The 16,458-nt window shown below is 51.4% G+C and overlaps 7 protein-coding genes across 7 annotated transcripts; 4 read left to right on the top strand and 3 right to left on the bottom strand.

Moving 5' to 3' along the window:
• Positions 1–215: 215 nt before the first annotated feature.
• CC84DRAFT_1167176 (uncharacterized protein) lies at positions 216–3,129 on the top strand. The gene is made up of 3 exons (XM_018179132.1): positions 216–593; positions 674–1,785; positions 1,890–3,129. The coding sequence occupies exons 1-3, from the start codon at positions 558–560 to the stop codon at positions 3,034–3,036; spliced, it is 2,295 nt and encodes a 764-aa protein (XP_018032391.1). The 5' UTR covers positions 216–557; the 3' UTR covers positions 3,037–3,129.
• A 1,046-nt stretch (positions 3,130–4,175) lies between these two features.
• CC84DRAFT_1220392 (uncharacterized protein) lies at positions 4,176–5,438 on the bottom strand (the record flags this gene model as incomplete). Its single annotated transcript, XM_018183162.1, has 1 exon — positions 4,176–5,438. One exon carries the CDS (start codon positions 5,436–5,438, stop codon positions 4,176–4,178), a length of 1,263 nt encoding a protein of 420 aa, XP_018032390.1.
• An 807-nt stretch (positions 5,439–6,245) lies between these two features.
• Positions 6,246–7,577, bottom strand: CC84DRAFT_1152171 (MFS general substrate transporter; the record flags this gene model as incomplete). The annotated part of the gene is made up of 2 exons (XM_018176791.1): positions 6,246–6,953; positions 7,080–7,577. The coding sequence occupies 2 exons, from the start codon at positions 7,575–7,577 to the stop codon at positions 6,246–6,248; spliced, it is 1,206 nt and encodes a 401-aa protein (XP_018032389.1).
• A 758-nt stretch (positions 7,578–8,335) lies between these two features.
• Positions 8,336–10,066, top strand: CC84DRAFT_1152169 (MFS general substrate transporter; the record flags this gene model as incomplete). Its single annotated transcript, XM_018176790.1, has 2 exons — positions 8,336–8,509; positions 8,560–10,066. 2 exons carry the CDS (start codon positions 8,336–8,338, stop codon positions 10,048–10,050), a joined length of 1,665 nt encoding a protein of 554 aa, XP_018032388.1. The 3' UTR covers positions 10,051–10,066.
• A 440-nt stretch (positions 10,067–10,506) lies between these two features.
• Positions 10,507–10,850, bottom strand: CC84DRAFT_1167174 (uncharacterized protein). The gene has a single exon (XM_018179131.1). The coding sequence runs from the start codon at positions 10,833–10,835 to the stop codon at positions 10,581–10,583; it is 255 nt and encodes an 84-aa protein (XP_018032387.1). The 5' UTR covers positions 10,836–10,850; the 3' UTR covers positions 10,507–10,580.
• Positions 10,851–11,182: 332 nt separating this feature from the next.
• CC84DRAFT_1189371 (carbonic anhydrase) lies at positions 11,183–12,059 on the top strand (the record flags this gene model as incomplete). The annotated part of the gene is made up of 2 exons (XM_018181047.1): positions 11,183–11,329; positions 11,385–12,059. The coding sequence occupies 2 exons, from the start codon at positions 11,183–11,185 to the stop codon at positions 12,057–12,059; spliced, it is 822 nt and encodes a 273-aa protein (XP_018032386.1).
• A 236-nt stretch (positions 12,060–12,295) lies between these two features.
• On the top strand, positions 12,296–14,655 carry CC84DRAFT_1167172 (HET-domain-containing protein). The gene has a single exon (XM_018179130.1). It carries the CDS (start codon positions 12,363–12,365, stop codon positions 14,574–14,576), a length of 2,214 nt encoding a protein of 737 aa, XP_018032385.1. The 5' UTR covers positions 12,296–12,362; the 3' UTR covers positions 14,577–14,655.
• The last annotated feature ends 1,803 nt before the right edge of the window (positions 14,656–16,458 follow it).

Below are 16,458 nucleotides of genomic sequence, written 5' to 3'. Positions count from 1 at the left end.
GCACTAACAAGCACTCGTGGAATTACACGATACTATATCCGTTGCGCTCCGGATGATTCGCTCCATTTGACTAGCATCGTCGGTATTGGAATCTGCTTCAGATTTAGTGCTGACGCGGGATAAGACATGTTGTCTTCAACGGGCTTTAGTGCAGTCAAGCTATGTCAACTAATGGCTTGTGCTCCGTTTGATATTCGCAATCTGTCGATCAACATCTGACCACGATCATCACAATTGGGCTCGAACTGCCAACACAAGGACCCTTCAACATCGACGCCCTCCAATGATTTGATATCCTGTTCATGTGGATGGGGTCGTGGCTGTCCTTTTCTGAAGGCACGAAGATGGTGGTTGCGAGACAGAGTACTTTCCAGGCTGATTGATTGGACCGGAACATGAAAGCCAGATTGCCATCCTAACGGTTTGAAACCCATCGCTCAGTGCATGCGACCCGAGAACTCGGAGACCCTAGTCCTATAGTCGTTTCCCCTTGTATGCACAAGGTAAATGTGCTGGTTCCAATCCTTCCTGGGACTACTGGAAATGCACATGTGCATATGGCATGTGCTTGGACACTGCTGTCGTACGAAAAGGTGTGCAGTGCCTGCTCATTGGTCATTTCGTATGCGTTTCGTTCTTGACCCTGGCGATTCTCAGTGCTTACATCTGACAGAATAGCTATGGACTAGACAGCATCCTGTTGCTCAGTGCGATGTCGCTCACTACTTCACATTCTGGCAGCCCAAAGATACTTGGATTGATGGAAGCTCCCTTACTCTCCTCGGCCGAGGATCTTCTCCATGAAGAACACGAACAGTCTTCCAGGGACCTCTGGACAGCTCTCAGCATAGGTGGTCTCTTATCGTCTTCGTATTTTTGGCGAACATACGGACTTGGTTCCTCGTCGGCACCACTCAAGGCGCCCGCAACTGCGCAGCCCATTTCTAACGCCGAGTTCCTGAATTCGCAAAACATCCAACCAGGTGTGCCATCGTCATCGGATGTCGTGGTTGTAGGTGGCGGGATTCACTCGCTTATATACGCTATTCATCTTCGCCTCCGCTCCCAGTCTCTCTTTGCTAGCGACCCGACACTCCATGTGCCATCCATCACCGTGCTCGAGCGACTTCAGTCGCCAGGCTACAAAATCGGCGAATCGACACTCACGACCTTCGGTGTATGGCTCAAGTCTGTCGGCATCAGCACGTCAGTCTTGTGGCGGCTATTCGGTGCGAAGGATGGCCTCGCCTTTTACTACCTTCCGCAAGACGGCTCCTGGGATGGAGTCACTTCGTTCTGTGCCAATGGCCCAAGCGGTGACTTTGTAGCCACGTTGCAGATCGAGCGCAAGATCAGCGAGCTGATGTTGACGCTTTACGCACAGCGATTGGGGGTGAAGGTCCTCCACGGCACGAGCGTCGATGTTCCTGGGACGCCAATAAGTAGTGACCCAATCTTGCCGCGACTTGCAAAAGTACGCGAAGCATCGAGCTCGAGTGACCCGGCTACGGTGTCAATATCGAATCCCGAAGCCTCACCTTCCCGTACCGAGCCTAGGATTGGACATGTGAAGTTGACGAATGGTCTAAATATTAAGACGAAGCTTCTGGTTGATGCAACGGGCCGGTTTCGTCGCTTTGCCTCGAAAAAGAGTCACTCGAAACGGTTCGAGGGATTCAACACGGACTCTGTCTGGGCATACTTTGAGATGACGGGCGACGAATCAGGTCTGCCGTTTGACAATTACGAGAGTTGCCACACGAATCATATCTGCCTCACTGAAGGGTAGGCTTGATTTTCCTATACTCCGCTAAAAGTCTGAATTAAAGGAGTTTGAGGAAAAGAGACCATATACATTTCATGGACTCCAGCTAATACGTGCATTGCAGCTGGGCGTGGCTCATTCGGCTTCCTACGTGGGAGGGTAGTTCAATACCCAATCTAACGGCTATGATCAATCATCTGTTGGACCTCAATCAGGTTAACACTCCTTCCGACTCATATCCATCAATGGAAGAGCTAGCTCGTATGTTCAACTGCAAGGTTCGTTGGGTCACGAGCATCGGATACGCGCTTCGTAGCGACGTTGTCTACCCTCCTACTGAGGCACTAGCAAAATTCGGTGCTTGCGAAGCAGAGAGAAAGTTCAATTGGATCACAGCCAAGTACCCGCGCATGCAAGCATACATGGATCGCCATCGCCTTGTCAGGGACTTGTATGGGGAGAATTCGACATGGTTCATTCGCAAGCAACTTACATACAGCACGCCCATCGTATCCGGTATAGCAAATAATACTGAAGACGATACAGACATGGCGTGGGCAGCTATCGGTGATGCGGCTGGATTCACTAATCCACTCTACTCTCCAGGTATCAACTGCAACATGGCTACCAGCGTGTTCCTGGCCGAAAAGACACCTTACATCCTTTCGAGAGGCACCTTGGAGAAGGAGAGGACATTGGATCAATACAACACGTTCTGTTCGGACAGGGTGGCCAATCTGCACCGCATGAACAAGTACAACTACGTGCTTATGCAGTCGCCTCGGACCGGACCTTTAGGGCCACTTTGGCAGTATCTTTCTGGGACAGGAAATGCCTTGTGGCGCAGATCATCAGAATTTGTGTCTGTCGATCGGGTCGCAGAGTTCGTAACTACGTGGGAATGGGGGTCGCAGCATCCAGAATACACCATGTTTGCAAACGAAGCGATACGACTTCTGGGAAATCGCTTGAGCGACGGACCACCTGAGGAGGCACGAGTGGAGGAAGTGCTGCGGCTTTCAGAGGAGATGATGGCTCAGGCCAAGAAGAGCGGCAAGTATGTAAATCGCTGGGCGGGGCTATTTAGTTGGTACGATGACGAGTTGAGGTTTGATGCGAGCAAGAAAGGAAGGGACAAGCTTGCAGTGCGTTGTGAGGGATGTGGGAACTGGCGCATACTAACAGGCGTCTCGAAAAGATGCTGCACTTGTGGAATCGTATGTAAAGAGGTCGAAATTGTCAGGTATCAGGATGCACCAGGTTGCAAATGAATGCAGCATTTCGATGGCCGCAATACCAATTATTCTCACCGCGCTATACTTCGTATATATCAAGCAAAATCCAGCTTTCTATCAGACATTACACACTATATACATTCCTGAAACCTGGTTCCTCGAATACTTTGGGTATATGACCGATGCAGATATGTTTACAGCAATGCAACGTGATGCGAGGCGATGCGAGTCGAGGCGATGCGAGTCAACTTGCAATGAAACGGATCCATGTGTCTCAATTCAATTCAACACGATGCAACTAAAATTGATTTGAGTAATTCAGGGTACCTGGACAAGAATAGTGGTGCTGTCTCCACGCGAGATACTGCAAATGCACAACAGCGCTGATAGCGTCACGAGCTCGAATAGCGTTAGGTGGCCCTTCACTGACCATTGCGGCTCTGACATGGTTGGACACGAGAGTCCGTCGTAGATCAAATCGTACGTTTTGACATAGCCTTCGCGGATTCTTACTAAGCGGCAGCAGACAATGTTAACGATTCCGAAACCTGCACCCATCATCAACATAGCGAATCAGATCGACCATGATTCCATGCCCCACGGCCATGCATTACCGGAAACTTCGCAGTCGTTGTGAACGGTGGAAAGCATGTGGAGGTATGGGCTCGGTAGGCACGTGGACATTAAGAATGGTAGTAAAGCTAAGCCATCGGTCAATTGAGTGAGGGACACCTGATTTCACAACCAGATAAAGTGCCTGAGGTGCGGGTATGAAGTCAGTGTGAGTCAGGACAAGGTGGTGCACGTCTCAAGTAAAGAACGGCAAGATACATCGAGTTTGTACCCGGTGGTGTACAAACCTATTCGATCTTTTGTGGTAATCTCGCTTGAGCCCTGTTTGGCTTTCTTGTATGAAATCAAGGAAATGAATGTCTTGTAGAAATCTGTGGTCCACCTGCGCACTGTGTCATACTTGAGAGGCAATGGAATTTCTGCATTTTTTATCGCCCGCCGTATGCGTGTCTGCCACTGGCATACTTTATTATACTGCCCTGGAACACCAGAAGATTTTGCTTGTGGTAATCGCTCACGCATACTTGAAACCCCCATAATTGTTGTCATCTTCCTCGGCGAATCTATCTCTCGTAAGCTCGTTTGTCCACTATTCGCTCAGGCTAATTGGATTTGTCGTACTGTTTCATTCGATCTACCGCCTTGATGCCGCGTCTCTCCACCGTTCGAATGAGGTCTGCAAGGTTTTTGCAATCCTGGCGGCTTTCGGACCAGATCTCGGAGACATTCTCCCATGGACGATGATTGTACCGTGCAAGGTGCGCCGAATGGCCGCGGGTATTATATTTTAGATTGTAAACCTGAAAGAATACAAGTGAGGACGAAGTAAGTAGGCGGGAGAAGACAGACTTCCACGTCCCATCCATCAGCTCCACGTCTTCAATGTCGAAAGCTTCGGTATGACAAGCGCCGTCTTCACGTCCTGAAGTAAGCAGGCTCAAGAGCTGTTCTTCAGTTGCTACAACCCGGGAAAAGTATATGCTCTTGAGTCCTGCGTCGTTGGCCGGCTGCCAGTGGAGACCTTTCAGGTTGATGCACTGCGTGCCCACGAGGCCAAGGCTCTCGAGATTATTGCATTGATTAACGAGACCGCACATATCTTGCATATAAGCAGTGTTCGGATACTGCCTCTGTAGGTTCGAAAATCTGTGGCCCTCATCTCCGTCGAATGGATCTCCGTCGCCCTGCCAGCTGTGGGTATATGAACGATCGCCGCCAGGTCCGGTACCGTCGACAATTTCGAGATATAAGTGGCGAAGGCGTAAGGCTATAGTATCAGGCATGGAAGACGCTAGTTGAGCGAAGTCGTAGGCACAGGGGAGAGTAAGTCGTAGATATGTCAGCAACGAGAGATGGCTGATTCCAGTCTTGATATTGGGAACACCGTACAGTGTGAATATGGCAGCGACACTTTCACGGACAGTCTGAAGCAACTCTAATCGAAGTTGCAGACCAGATGAAACGATGCTTTCATCGTCTTCACTGTCGTCCCAGTCACCTTCGTCGTCGCGCCATTCTTGGTTGAGATTTATAACAAGTGATTCCAGCCTGGGCATATTCTGCACAGCTCTTGCCAATGTTCCAGTTTCAAGAGCAGCCTTCAGCCTTTCTGCACCTTCATCAAGTTCCGGAACTCTATCGCCCGACTTCACCCAGCTGATCATGTCTTTGTGGCTCTCGTGGAAGATAGCCGCTTCATCTTCGTTTTCTGGAGAGCACAGCTCGATCGTGAATTTCGCTGTTGCATCGGCGATGCTCCATGGTACGTTCCTTTTTTGACTGATGACATGCTCTTCGAATAGCTCCAGGGCATTCTTTTCGCTAGGGATGAACACGGCGCCAACATACTTGAAGTACACACGCATCATAGCGCGGTTAAAAGCGTGGCTGACAAGACGCAGTTGGATGTCGCCTGGGCGCGGCCACCAGCGTATGCTGCGCTCGACTGGGCGCCGATGGATGTTGATAGCGCGATCAAAAGGGTGTAAGTCATCGCGAGAAGGGCGACGCGTGACCGCGCTGTGATCCCAAGAGGAGTAGAAAATGTGCTCGAAAATCTTGATTCGTGGGCTTAGATATGCTCTTTCCGCTACGGTGGCAGGTTAACATACTTCGTCATACAGCTCGGCGGGCAGGTTCTCAAAATGCGACATGCTTCTTGCAGAGGTGGAGGTACTATGAGAAAGAATTGAAAAGGACTTGATGCGCGCCCTGATAGATTGTTGGACCGAATGAATCATGGGGAGGAAATCGATTTAAAGTATGAAGCTGTGCGGTTAGCTCGACACATCACGGCTAGACTTGATCCGTCATTAGACCTCTGGTCGCTTAGTCGTTTCTGCATTTCGTACGAAAGAAGCCTTGGCGTAAGAGCGCAGTAAAGAAACGCCATCTTGGTAGCTTGCTCGTCTTCCTTTGACGGTGTTGTAAAATCTGATCTTTCAGGCATAGTGTGCTTCTTGGGTACTTGAATTTTCAACCTCTTGAACTGCTTTCCATCACCGCTTTCACGCATCGGATTATATCTCAGCTCGAGGATTGAACTATATCTGACCTCTTCATTTGAAAGCGGCATACAAGAAGCCCTTATTATACTGTGCATTTCTCTAGAGTGGTTGCTTTGCTTTCAAAGTTCAACTGAAGACTTGACTTTGAAACTATGCTGCAGGACATCAATCCATCCTCTGTCTTGCCACGTCTCTGGGTTTCAGTTGCGCAAATAGGATCCACATAGAGAGCGCAATACACGAGAAGATCAGAATTATCCATCGGAAAACACCGATTCCAAGCCCTTGTACGACAGCGCCAATCCCAAAAGGTAATGCAGCACCGCCAATTTGGCCGACGGATGCCACAAAAGAAACGGCAGCAACGTGCAGCTCCCAGGGCAACAATTCGGACAAGACGACCACACCAGATGGAAACAGCGGCCCCATAACGAATCCAGCGGAGGCCATCACAATGATAGATACGACAGGGGAGCTGATGAGTGCGAATAGGAGTAAGAGCCCGATGGCGCAAAGGAGGTACATGGCCGCTGCACGACGCACGCCAATTCGGTCTGTGATGTGACCGAGAGTCAGCCGTCCTACAGCCATGCCTGCCCAGAAGCCGGAAGAAGATAGCGAGGCGAAATACGTCGAGGCATGGCGAGAGCGCACCATGAACGACACAACCCAACCTGAGATTGCCGTTTCGATCCCAACATAGGTGAGGAAGTACGTTGCGGAGAACCAGGTGCCTGGATGCCTGAAGATATCCTTCCAAGATGTGTTTCCTGGCTCACGAGTGATGTGGCTTTTCGAAGCATGATATCTGGATGCGTTTTCGAATCTGAAAGCAGTAGCTAGGATGATCAACTCTAGCACCGAGGCTCCGGCCTGCAGAACTAGTCAGTTGTGTCCAAAATAATCCCAATCCAGAAGTGTGGGTATGGCATTGCTCCTCGTGGCGTAATGCAGTGTGCCCAGTCATCGGACGAGACAATGCAAGATTGATGGACTCACAAGGACATAGTACCAATCCCACCACGGTATCGCCAATTTTCCGAGTGATACACCTGCAACAAATGGGCCAATCGCAGCTCCTGCACTATAGCTTCCATGGAGCAGTCCGCTCACGACGTTTGCCTTCTCGAGCCCACCAGCCCATGCGCACCAACTCCCATCCACCAGACCGATACCCATCGCGTTTACTACAAAGGCAACTAATACGATGGTAAACGGAGGGTGCGCCGCGATTCCCAGAGCGGCCAGCGTGTGAAGGAGCGGGCCGATAAGGGCAATGCCGCGCTGACCTAGCAGAGTGTGGATTGAAGCATTGGATGGTGACGCCAGTACATAGCCAATCGGGCCACATAGGAAGATGAACGAGACATGCAGATCAGTTAGGCTGTAGTGGCGCGACATTGGTGCAAGCATGACGCCGATTGATGCGTTGAAAAGCCCAGTAATCATGAAAGAGAACATGGTAGCCGCAATACGGAAATTGAGACTCGTTGACATTCGTGGACCTTTTGCGCGATCATCCGTTCCATTCTGGACGTGAGCAGGTTGAGAGATGCCACTGTCACCGTCTGAGGCATCTAGAAGACGCGTGGTCTCATTGGCACCTGCATGGGGGAAGGACATGCGTGCTGTCGGTGCAGTGCACAGACTGCGAAAACAAAAGCTAGCTAGAAACGCGACAAGGAGAACATGCAGAGAAGGAACCTCAAGAAAATGGCGATGGTGATGGTTTATGGATGAGGATGAGATAGGAACAGGGAAAGTGCCTGCCCTCGGATCGCGATCAAGCCAATCATGGACCCTTGAACTAACTGGTTTGGGCAAGACTCTCAGAAACCTCGGTGACAGAAATGAACAGAGCTTTTGCGCGTCCTCAGTCCACTGTCTGAAATATGTTACCAGAGTCTGTCAGTTAAGATGCCTGGTGGCGGTGATGTTCGCCGCAATACACGTTCGTTCGGGAGTTTCTAATCCACGAGGAAGATGTCCGTGCACGCTTTTCGGGGCCGACGCCGCCCCAGTCGCGTCCGAACGCCATCGACACACACCTTGAGGAACCGAAACCACAGAATCGGACGACAGCCGTCCAGTCTTCAATATGTATTTAGGAGACAGACTGCTGCACAATGGCCAAGTCACTCAAGTGGCTTTCCCTGCCCTGTTCCCACAGCGCCCATTTTCTTCGTTTTTACCGTCTTCGCGACATACACTAGCACACGGTACCATCGATGTCCGCGGCCAAACAAATTTGTGCAATGGAGACCACTTCGAATCCATCCAATGTTAGTAGGGCCTTAGAAAACCGCACGTTGAGCCACGAGAAAGTTAGCGGAGCGCCACAACATGGAGATGATGCTCAGTATCCCACTCCTGGCCGTACTTGGATCATTATGGGCTGTCTTTATCTCACTATGTTCCTTGTCGCACTGGTAAGTCTTTGCAACATTCGACTAGCATTGATAGTCTGACCCAAGGACAGGACAAGACCATCCTCGCGACTGCTGTGCCCCGGATAACTGACGACTTCAACTCGTTGTCCGACATCGGCTGGTACGGATCATCCTACATGCTCACGCTTTGTGCTTGCCAGATGTTTTGGGGCAGAATATACACATTTTATCCTGCTAAGGCCACCTTCATCGCTGCTGTCGGTGTGTTTGAGATCGGCAGTGCCCTCTGCGGAGCTGCACCATCATCTCCGGTCCTGATCGTTGGACGCGCAATTGCCGGAGCGGGAAGTGCTGGTATCTCGAACGGGGCCATCGTGGTGGTTATACAGACCACACCACTGGAAAAGCGGCCTATGTTCACCGGATTGATCGGCGCTGTGTTCGGCATTGCTGGCGTAGTCGGGCCGTTGCTGGGTGGCGCGTTCACTGAGCACGTGAGTTGGAGGTGGTGTTTCTACATTAATCTGCCTCTTGGAGGACTATCTATCGGTGTCCTCATCTTGGTGCTGCACCTGCCGTCGAAGAGCCGCGAGCAAATGACGCTGTTCGAGCAGTTCAAGAGATTGGACCCCATCGGCACAACTCTCTTCCTACCATCCATCGTGTGCCTCCTTTTGGCTCTTCAGTGGGGTGGTACGACGTATGCGTGGTCAAGCTGGCGTCCGGTCCTCCTGCTGGTATTCGCATGCGTATTGTTCGTCGGATTCCTTGCGGTTCAGATCTGGAGGCCCGACACAGCGACCCTCCCGATGCGTATCCTAAAGCAAAGAACAGTGGCTGCTTCAGCCCTCTTCGCATTCACCAGTCAAGCCGGGATGATCGTGGTCACGTACTACATCCCAATCTTTTTTCAAGCCCTCAAGGGCTTCTCCCCAACAAAATCTGGCGTAGCTACCATTCCGTTCATTTTGTCTCTGGTCGTTGGTACGATTCTTGCAGGAGGTCTGGTTCAGCGCATTGGGTACCCGGCCCCTTTCATGATCTTGAGCGCGGTTATCTTTTCGATCGGTGTTGGGCTGGTCACTACATGGCCAGTCGAGGTCAACCACAGCGCCTGGATTAGCTATCAGTTCCTAATCGGTTTCGGAGTCGGCATCGGTATGCAGCAACCGTCCATAAACGCACAGATTGTCTTGACGAAAGAAGACAATCCGACCGGAATATCGCTCATGATGTTCATGCAGAATTTTGGGGGCGCCATATTTCTGAGCGTAGCACAGTCAGTTTTTACAGATGATTTGGCACGGCAGTTGACGAAAATACCTGGCTTGCACCTTTCCAAGAGCCAGGTTGTTGAGATGGGTGCGACTAGTATCCGCAACATGGTGCCGCAACAGTTGGTCAGTGTGTTCCTCGAGCGCTACAGGGTTGCAATATGTAACGCTATTTATGTTGCTCTTGGTCTGGCGTGCTTCAGCTTAGTGGGTGCCTTACTGGTGGAATGGAAGAGTGTCAAAAAGGACAAGAGCGAGCAGGCAGAAAAGGGCATTGCTGTTGAAAGCAAAAATGAGCATGTGTAGAGGAAGAGTCATGGATACCTGTAGTATTCAATCTAGTACCAAATGGTAGTAGCAATTCGATCATTTCTATCCAATCCGTGTTGTTGCTCAAAGTTGATGCGGCGCCACGTTTGTGTCACGTGATCCGGACTGCGTCCTCGCGGGCACCCTGGACGGACAACTGGAGGAAATATCCGGCCGTTCGTTGAGCGAAGTGTCCTACGTGATACTTTTACCGGAGTGCTTTCCTCACACGTCGACGCGCAACTGCACCCTACCGCTACTTCACCGAAACAACAGCCGGAAAGGAACGTTTGCGGTCCGTTTCCAAATGACCATGCCCATGGTGGCTCCTTGCCCGAACGTCCGTGACTTCGATCCAGGCTGAGCAACGTCTCTCCAAGGCTTTAACCAGCGCAGAAGACGTCGCCAATCTTGGCATAATTCCCGCCTCCTCTAACCAACTAGCAAGGGATGTTTTGTTTTTGACCTCCCGACGCCGGTACCGGTAGAGTCGGAGAGTTGACCTGGACGCAGGCTGACAATCTGTGTTATTTTCGTGTCATGTCGCCAATACAAAACCTGTTATAGGACCAGCGCGCCTGCACGAAGACCACGTCAAATACCCATCCGCACAAAGCCGAAAACGGCCTCGCAGACTGCAATGCGCACGTGGAGGTCTTGCGTAGGCGTCGCGCAAGGCGCACGCTTGCTTCTGGATGCCAAGAGCCCGAAAAAAGGCACCGAATGTCCTTAGCCAAGGCCGCCGATCTCACAATAGGAGAAACACGCTGATCACTCCGCATATTAGCTCATACACTGGACGAGGTACTTCCTGTCAGCCCGAAAGTCGAGACCTTGACATGCTCAGATCCATAGAAAGTGACCCGCGTCCCAAGCAGAATCCATGACGTTTACGCGGCGGCTGTACAGCTGCACAGAAGAGATATGGCTCTTGGCGCCGTTGTATTCATACCAGTCTCCTTGTAAATGTGATGCTGTGCTTTCCTTGGCACTTTCCCGTCTGCGATACCGTCCTGAGGTCGAATTGAGGCGGAGCTCATTTCGTGATGTTTATAAGGCCGATGGCGCGCACCCTGTCAACGGTTACCATATGCATCTTCTTGTTCGTACATCACAAAATCTCATCATCATGCTTTTCTCAGCACTGGCTCTTATCGCTGCATCCGCGACAGCTGTTGTCGGATGCCCCCAGCACTCGAACCACAAACGATCACATCTGCAAGGGCGCCAGACCGACCCCAATGCAAACACCACGCAAAACATCTGGGCATACGAAGTCAGTGTATATATCGCGCGATCAACCGAATGTACGTGCTAACTCTGCCTCACAGGCGTCTTTCAATTGGGGCAAGCTGAGTCCTGACTACCGCCTCTGCCAAACCGGAACACAACAATCTCCAATTGCTCTCTCCCTCGGCAATGGTCTATCTCTCAACCACGTTCCAACCTTCAACTATACCGGCTCAGTTCCTGGCAACTTCTACAACTGGGGCTATGGTCCTGCGTTCACAGTAGCCCACAATGGAGATTGGACATCGCATCCCAGCTTCACTTACGACAACGAGACACTCTATCTTAAGGGTTGGCATATTCATGCCCCGGCCGATCATTCCGTCGGAGGAGACCGCAGCAAGGCCGAGATGCACTTCGTCCACGTCGATGCAGAGGGCCACGAGGGCGCCGTCTTAGCCTTCCGCCTTGATCCTGGTAATTTCAACAACACTTTCTTCGACCAGCTCCCTGCGATGATTGGGTTCGACGAGATGCAAACAGAGGAATCCATTGAGATGGATCTCTCGCTTGCTATGGAGTCGGTGCAGTACTTCAACGAGTTTTGGAGTTACCAGGGCAGCTTGACCAGCCCGCCTTGCCATGAGGGTATCAGGTGGTTCATTGCTAGGCAGATTATGTTCACTGGTGTGGAGCAGATGCAAGCGATCTTGGGCGCAAGCACATACTCAGCAAGAGCTGAGCAAGAGGTTTGGCAGCACCGTATCAACGAGTAGTCTTGTAGTTGTACGATGACTTCGAGGAAACACAGGAGGATTTAGTAAAGATGTGTTGTATATGTTCATGAGTTCGAGCTTGATGCATAGCAGTTATGAGAACTGTCGATGTAAACCGATCTAGGGTCACTTTCTGCATGTACATATCAAGCTAGCCCAATCTAGCATCGTTCAGTGCAACGTGAGATTACGCCAAGCGAGACATCTCACACCGTGGATCTTCGCTGCATCGTCCTCGAGAGCATCCAACAACCCTTTGTGCCGCCTAGGCAAGGCAGCTATGTAGGAAACGCCCGCAAAAGCATGTCGTTCGACAGCTCATTACTATCGTCAACATGGAGCTCCTTCTCGACCCAAAGCCCCGCCACAAGCTTCAGCTCGACGACCTGCGAGGTGCGACGCAGCCGGAGTCGTCGACGACGTTCGAGTGCGAGTGAACACGATCGGACTATTGCGAAATTTGCCAGGACGAGCATCAGTCCCTACCGCCAGCTCCCGGAGTCGAAAGTTCTCTGCGGCCCATGTCGTAATTTGAATTTGAGCTCCATTATCACCTCTGGAATAGAGATTACATCTGCGTCAGGACAATTTATTGCTTACCTAGACTGGGATACAGATTCTAGATGCATGCTTTGCGCATTCTTCAGATCTATGCGTATTCCTCACCCGCATCGTAGCAAATATGAAGCTGAAGAGAATGCTTATCACCTGCGCGCATTTTCAGGCATTCTCTCATTTCGGGAATACTTCAACCGCCCTCCAAATAACAGGAAGGTTAGCGGCTCTTCCGATACTATACTCGCGGTGGTGCCTAATGGTCTGTTCTCTGACATAAAAAACCCAATCCAGCACTACGCAGACACGTTCGGAGCCGTGGGCTACATACTACCCGTAGCCTATTCGTCCCTCTCGCCATGGCTCACAGGCCGGTCTATAGACCCGCTTCGCATCAACATTCCGCTCATCCAGGAATGGCTTGAGCATTGCAAGAAAAAGCACAGCTGCACGATGCGCTACTCGCGTCCATCAAATCTGCGCATCATCGACTGCAAGACATCCAAAATTGTCATGGCACCGCCAAATTGCAACTACTTTGCCTTGAGCTATGTGTGGGGAAAACCACCAGCGGCCAACCCAACGTCCTCTTCAGTGCAAGACCCGAACGCGAGCACCCGCGAGTTACTTCACGCCGCCGCCCCCGTTGTGCGCGATGCGATCAAAGTTGTCCTGAGTCTCGGCTGGCGGTACCTGTGGGTAGACAAATACTGCATTCCACAAGCAGATCCCAAGCTCAAGGGTGAGCAAATTGGGAAAATGGACCTGATCTATGAAGGCGCGTATTGCACTATTGTTGCAGCGGTAGGGTCGAGCGACCAAGTTGGGCTCCACGGGATCAGCATTGCGCGACACGCTCAACCTTCCTTCTCGTTGGACGACCGCGACGTGCACTTCGTGTCCTCATTACCCGACCCACAGCGTTCGGTAAAAGCATCAACGTGGATGACGAGGGCTTGGACCTTCCAGGAAGCATTTTGCTCAGCGCGACGTCTCATCTTCACACCACACCAGGTCTACTTCGAGTGCAAAGATATGCACAGTTGCGAGGCGGTCGAGCTTCCGCTATCCCTCCTCTCTGGTCCTCACGCCCGGCCAGTCCTCTTCCGCGACGAGTGGCTCGCGGGCACGCACCGCTTTGGTCCTCTGAGTGCTTTTTGGGCAGCCGTAAAGGAATATTCGCTACGCTGCATGACGTTCGATACCGATGCCCTTGCTGCGCTTGAGGGCATCCTACGCAGATTCCAGGCCAGTCCCGCGTTCGTGTACAACATCTTTGGCATCCCACTAGTCTTGGAGGAGGGCGCCAGGGGAGAAAACGATGCGTTGCTCAACGCCCGGCTCTTCGTTGCGGGGCTCTCCTGGTATCATAACGGTGCGGCGCGACGGAGGATACAGTTCCCCAGTTGGACATGGGCAGGGTGGGAGGGCGGTGTCCAGCCGCAGCGCACATTCGGGGGTGCATATTACGGAAGCGATGTGCGCTTGTGGGTGGAGGATGTAGACGGTGTGAAGTTTCCATGGGATTTGTTCTGGGAGGGTTTCTGGCGGCCTGAGGGGAAAGCAAAGTGTTATGAACGATACGGGTGCTTGATCATCGAGGCAGACGTGTTCAAAGTGCAACTCGTGCCGAGAATCTATCAACAGAGATCAAGTACGTCGGCGATGACGAAGAGCGCCGTGTTCGATATGGTGAGTCCATACGACTCCACCGTCAAGTATTCATCCGTCATGTTGCCCTTGGACATGTTGGACGAGACGAAACTTACGACAGAGCTCTGGGATTGTATGGTGCTGGGGGCAAAGGTCAGAGGTGGCAACCCGGATATCATGCTCCTTCGGTGGCGCGTTGACGTTGCGGAGAGGCTCTGGGCGGGGACACTTTGGCCTCAGAAAAGTTTTGGAGGAGCACCTAGGGTATATTACCCACCATGTATGAAGAGAAAATTCATGCTGGCGTGAAAGTCCTAAGTTCCGATTCGGAAAGGTACACAGAGCTCAGTGGTTAGTTGAAATGGAAGGGTCTACCCTTTGGGCGCAATCACGTGCACGCTGTCGATACCGATGGGACGAACCGGTCACATTCGTAGGTCTGGCCTCCGACGCCCCTACATGCGCGTCACCTTCCATGACCCTGCGCCGCCTCGAAAATGCTTTACTGCGTCTCTGCTATAAGCGCGCCTTGTTGCCCACACGACATTGTCACGAAGAAGCAAAGCCTACAATTGCTGCTACAGCCCTGGACGACATCATCACGGAAGCAAAGCTTACAACTACTGCCGCAGCCCTTGACGCTAATCTCGTTCCGCGACAGATGTCGCGCGCTGAGCGCGTCGAATGGAGTTGACCAATTATCGTCACGCGGTGCAGCTTCGTCTTCCGCCTGTTCTGCACAAGGCTGACAACACTTTCGGAGATCCTTTGTCATGTGACAAATTTTATAGGCCGAATGCAATCCCAGATCGTAAAATGTAGAAGGCAACTCTACACGCTCACCGGTTTTCATGGGTGCATAACGCCATCGAGGGGAGCATATGTCTAGAAGGGTTAGCATGCTGACCCCCCCTGCAGGCGAGCCTTGCCTGATTCCATTTCCGCCCCCAGCGTGTGCCTCTAGAACTCGAACTAAAATACCTCGAGTGCGCATGCGCTCAATGATCTTAACCTGTTTTTCAATTATTATTTTCACGCTGCACTAAAGAATCGCAGATTAGTGCAAATCTGAGTCTTTTACTTCAGTAGTGTCCGACAGTCCTCCAGACAATTTTCCATCATTTCGAACAATTACTGCCAATCGAAACGATGGGCAAGAAAGATGCCGATCCGGAACCCTTTTTCAGTGCTGATAAGGATCTCAACGAGGTGTGGCCGGACGTTATTGCTGAGTATGAGAGGGTTACAGAGAAGAAACTTGACCCCAACACCACATTTGAGAGTTTTCAGCAGACCGTAAACGAAAGATTGCGCGAAGCAACATCGAAAAGGACATCCCATGCCAGGACTGTATTGAACAATGTCGGCGCATGCTTACAGCAGTTTGGTTCTATCATTGCAGATGGAGCTTCGATGGCGTTCGGCCCCAGCGCTCAGTGTTGGAATGCCATCAATTTCGTCATTATCGCGGCACGAAAGTACTCTGATGTACTGGACGGATTTGTGACCCTGATGGAACGGTGTGCTGCCTTCTTGTCACGATTGAACATATTCCTCAAGCAAGAGCTGGGCAAGGCTGGACAGATGCTTCCAAGCCATCTCCGGAGGCCTGCATACGATATCCTCAGTCACTTCATCAATGTCTTGAAGTCATCATACAAACTTTCCACGAGCAAACGAGAGAAGTTCAAGTTGGTCCTGGAGATTGTTCTCTTCAGCGGAGACGCCGGCGTCCAAAGCTCGCTGGATCTATTGGAGCGGCAAGTGCAAGACTTCACCAACGTACAGATCGATCAAATACTGGTGGATGTGAAAGGACTCGCGCGCTATTTGAAAGAGTCGGATGAGGTGAGGCAACAGCATCAAACGGAGATTCGAGAGCACATGGAGCAAATATACAAGGTCGGCGAGGAGACACTAGCGATTGCGCAACAGATGAAAACGAGTTTGGATGGGCGCATCTCTCAGGAAAAAAACAAGGAAGATCTGGAGAAAATTCGCAAGGCCTTTAGTTTGAAGGCGAATGAAGAGACATGGACTAAGCGTCATGATCATCTCTGCAAAGCCAGAATCCCGGACAGTGGCCATTGGCTCGTCGAGCGAGACGACCTTGGTTTTGTTGCATGGGCTGACGCCCATGACCATCAAAAAAAGGCTAGAATCCTGACGATTGAAGGAGAATCCGGATTCG

The sequence above is a fragment of the Paraphaeosphaeria sporulosa genome, assembly GCF_001642045.1.
Source record: "Paraphaeosphaeria sporulosa strain AP3s5-JAC2a unplaced genomic scaffold CC84scaffold_9, whole genome shotgun sequence".
Classification (NCBI taxonomy): Eukaryota; Fungi; Ascomycota; class Dothideomycetes; order Pleosporales; family Didymosphaeriaceae; genus Paraphaeosphaeria; species Paraphaeosphaeria sporulosa.
The sequence above is the reverse complement of the archived record's forward strand: the minus strand, read 5'-3'. Positions and strand labels throughout refer to the sequence as shown.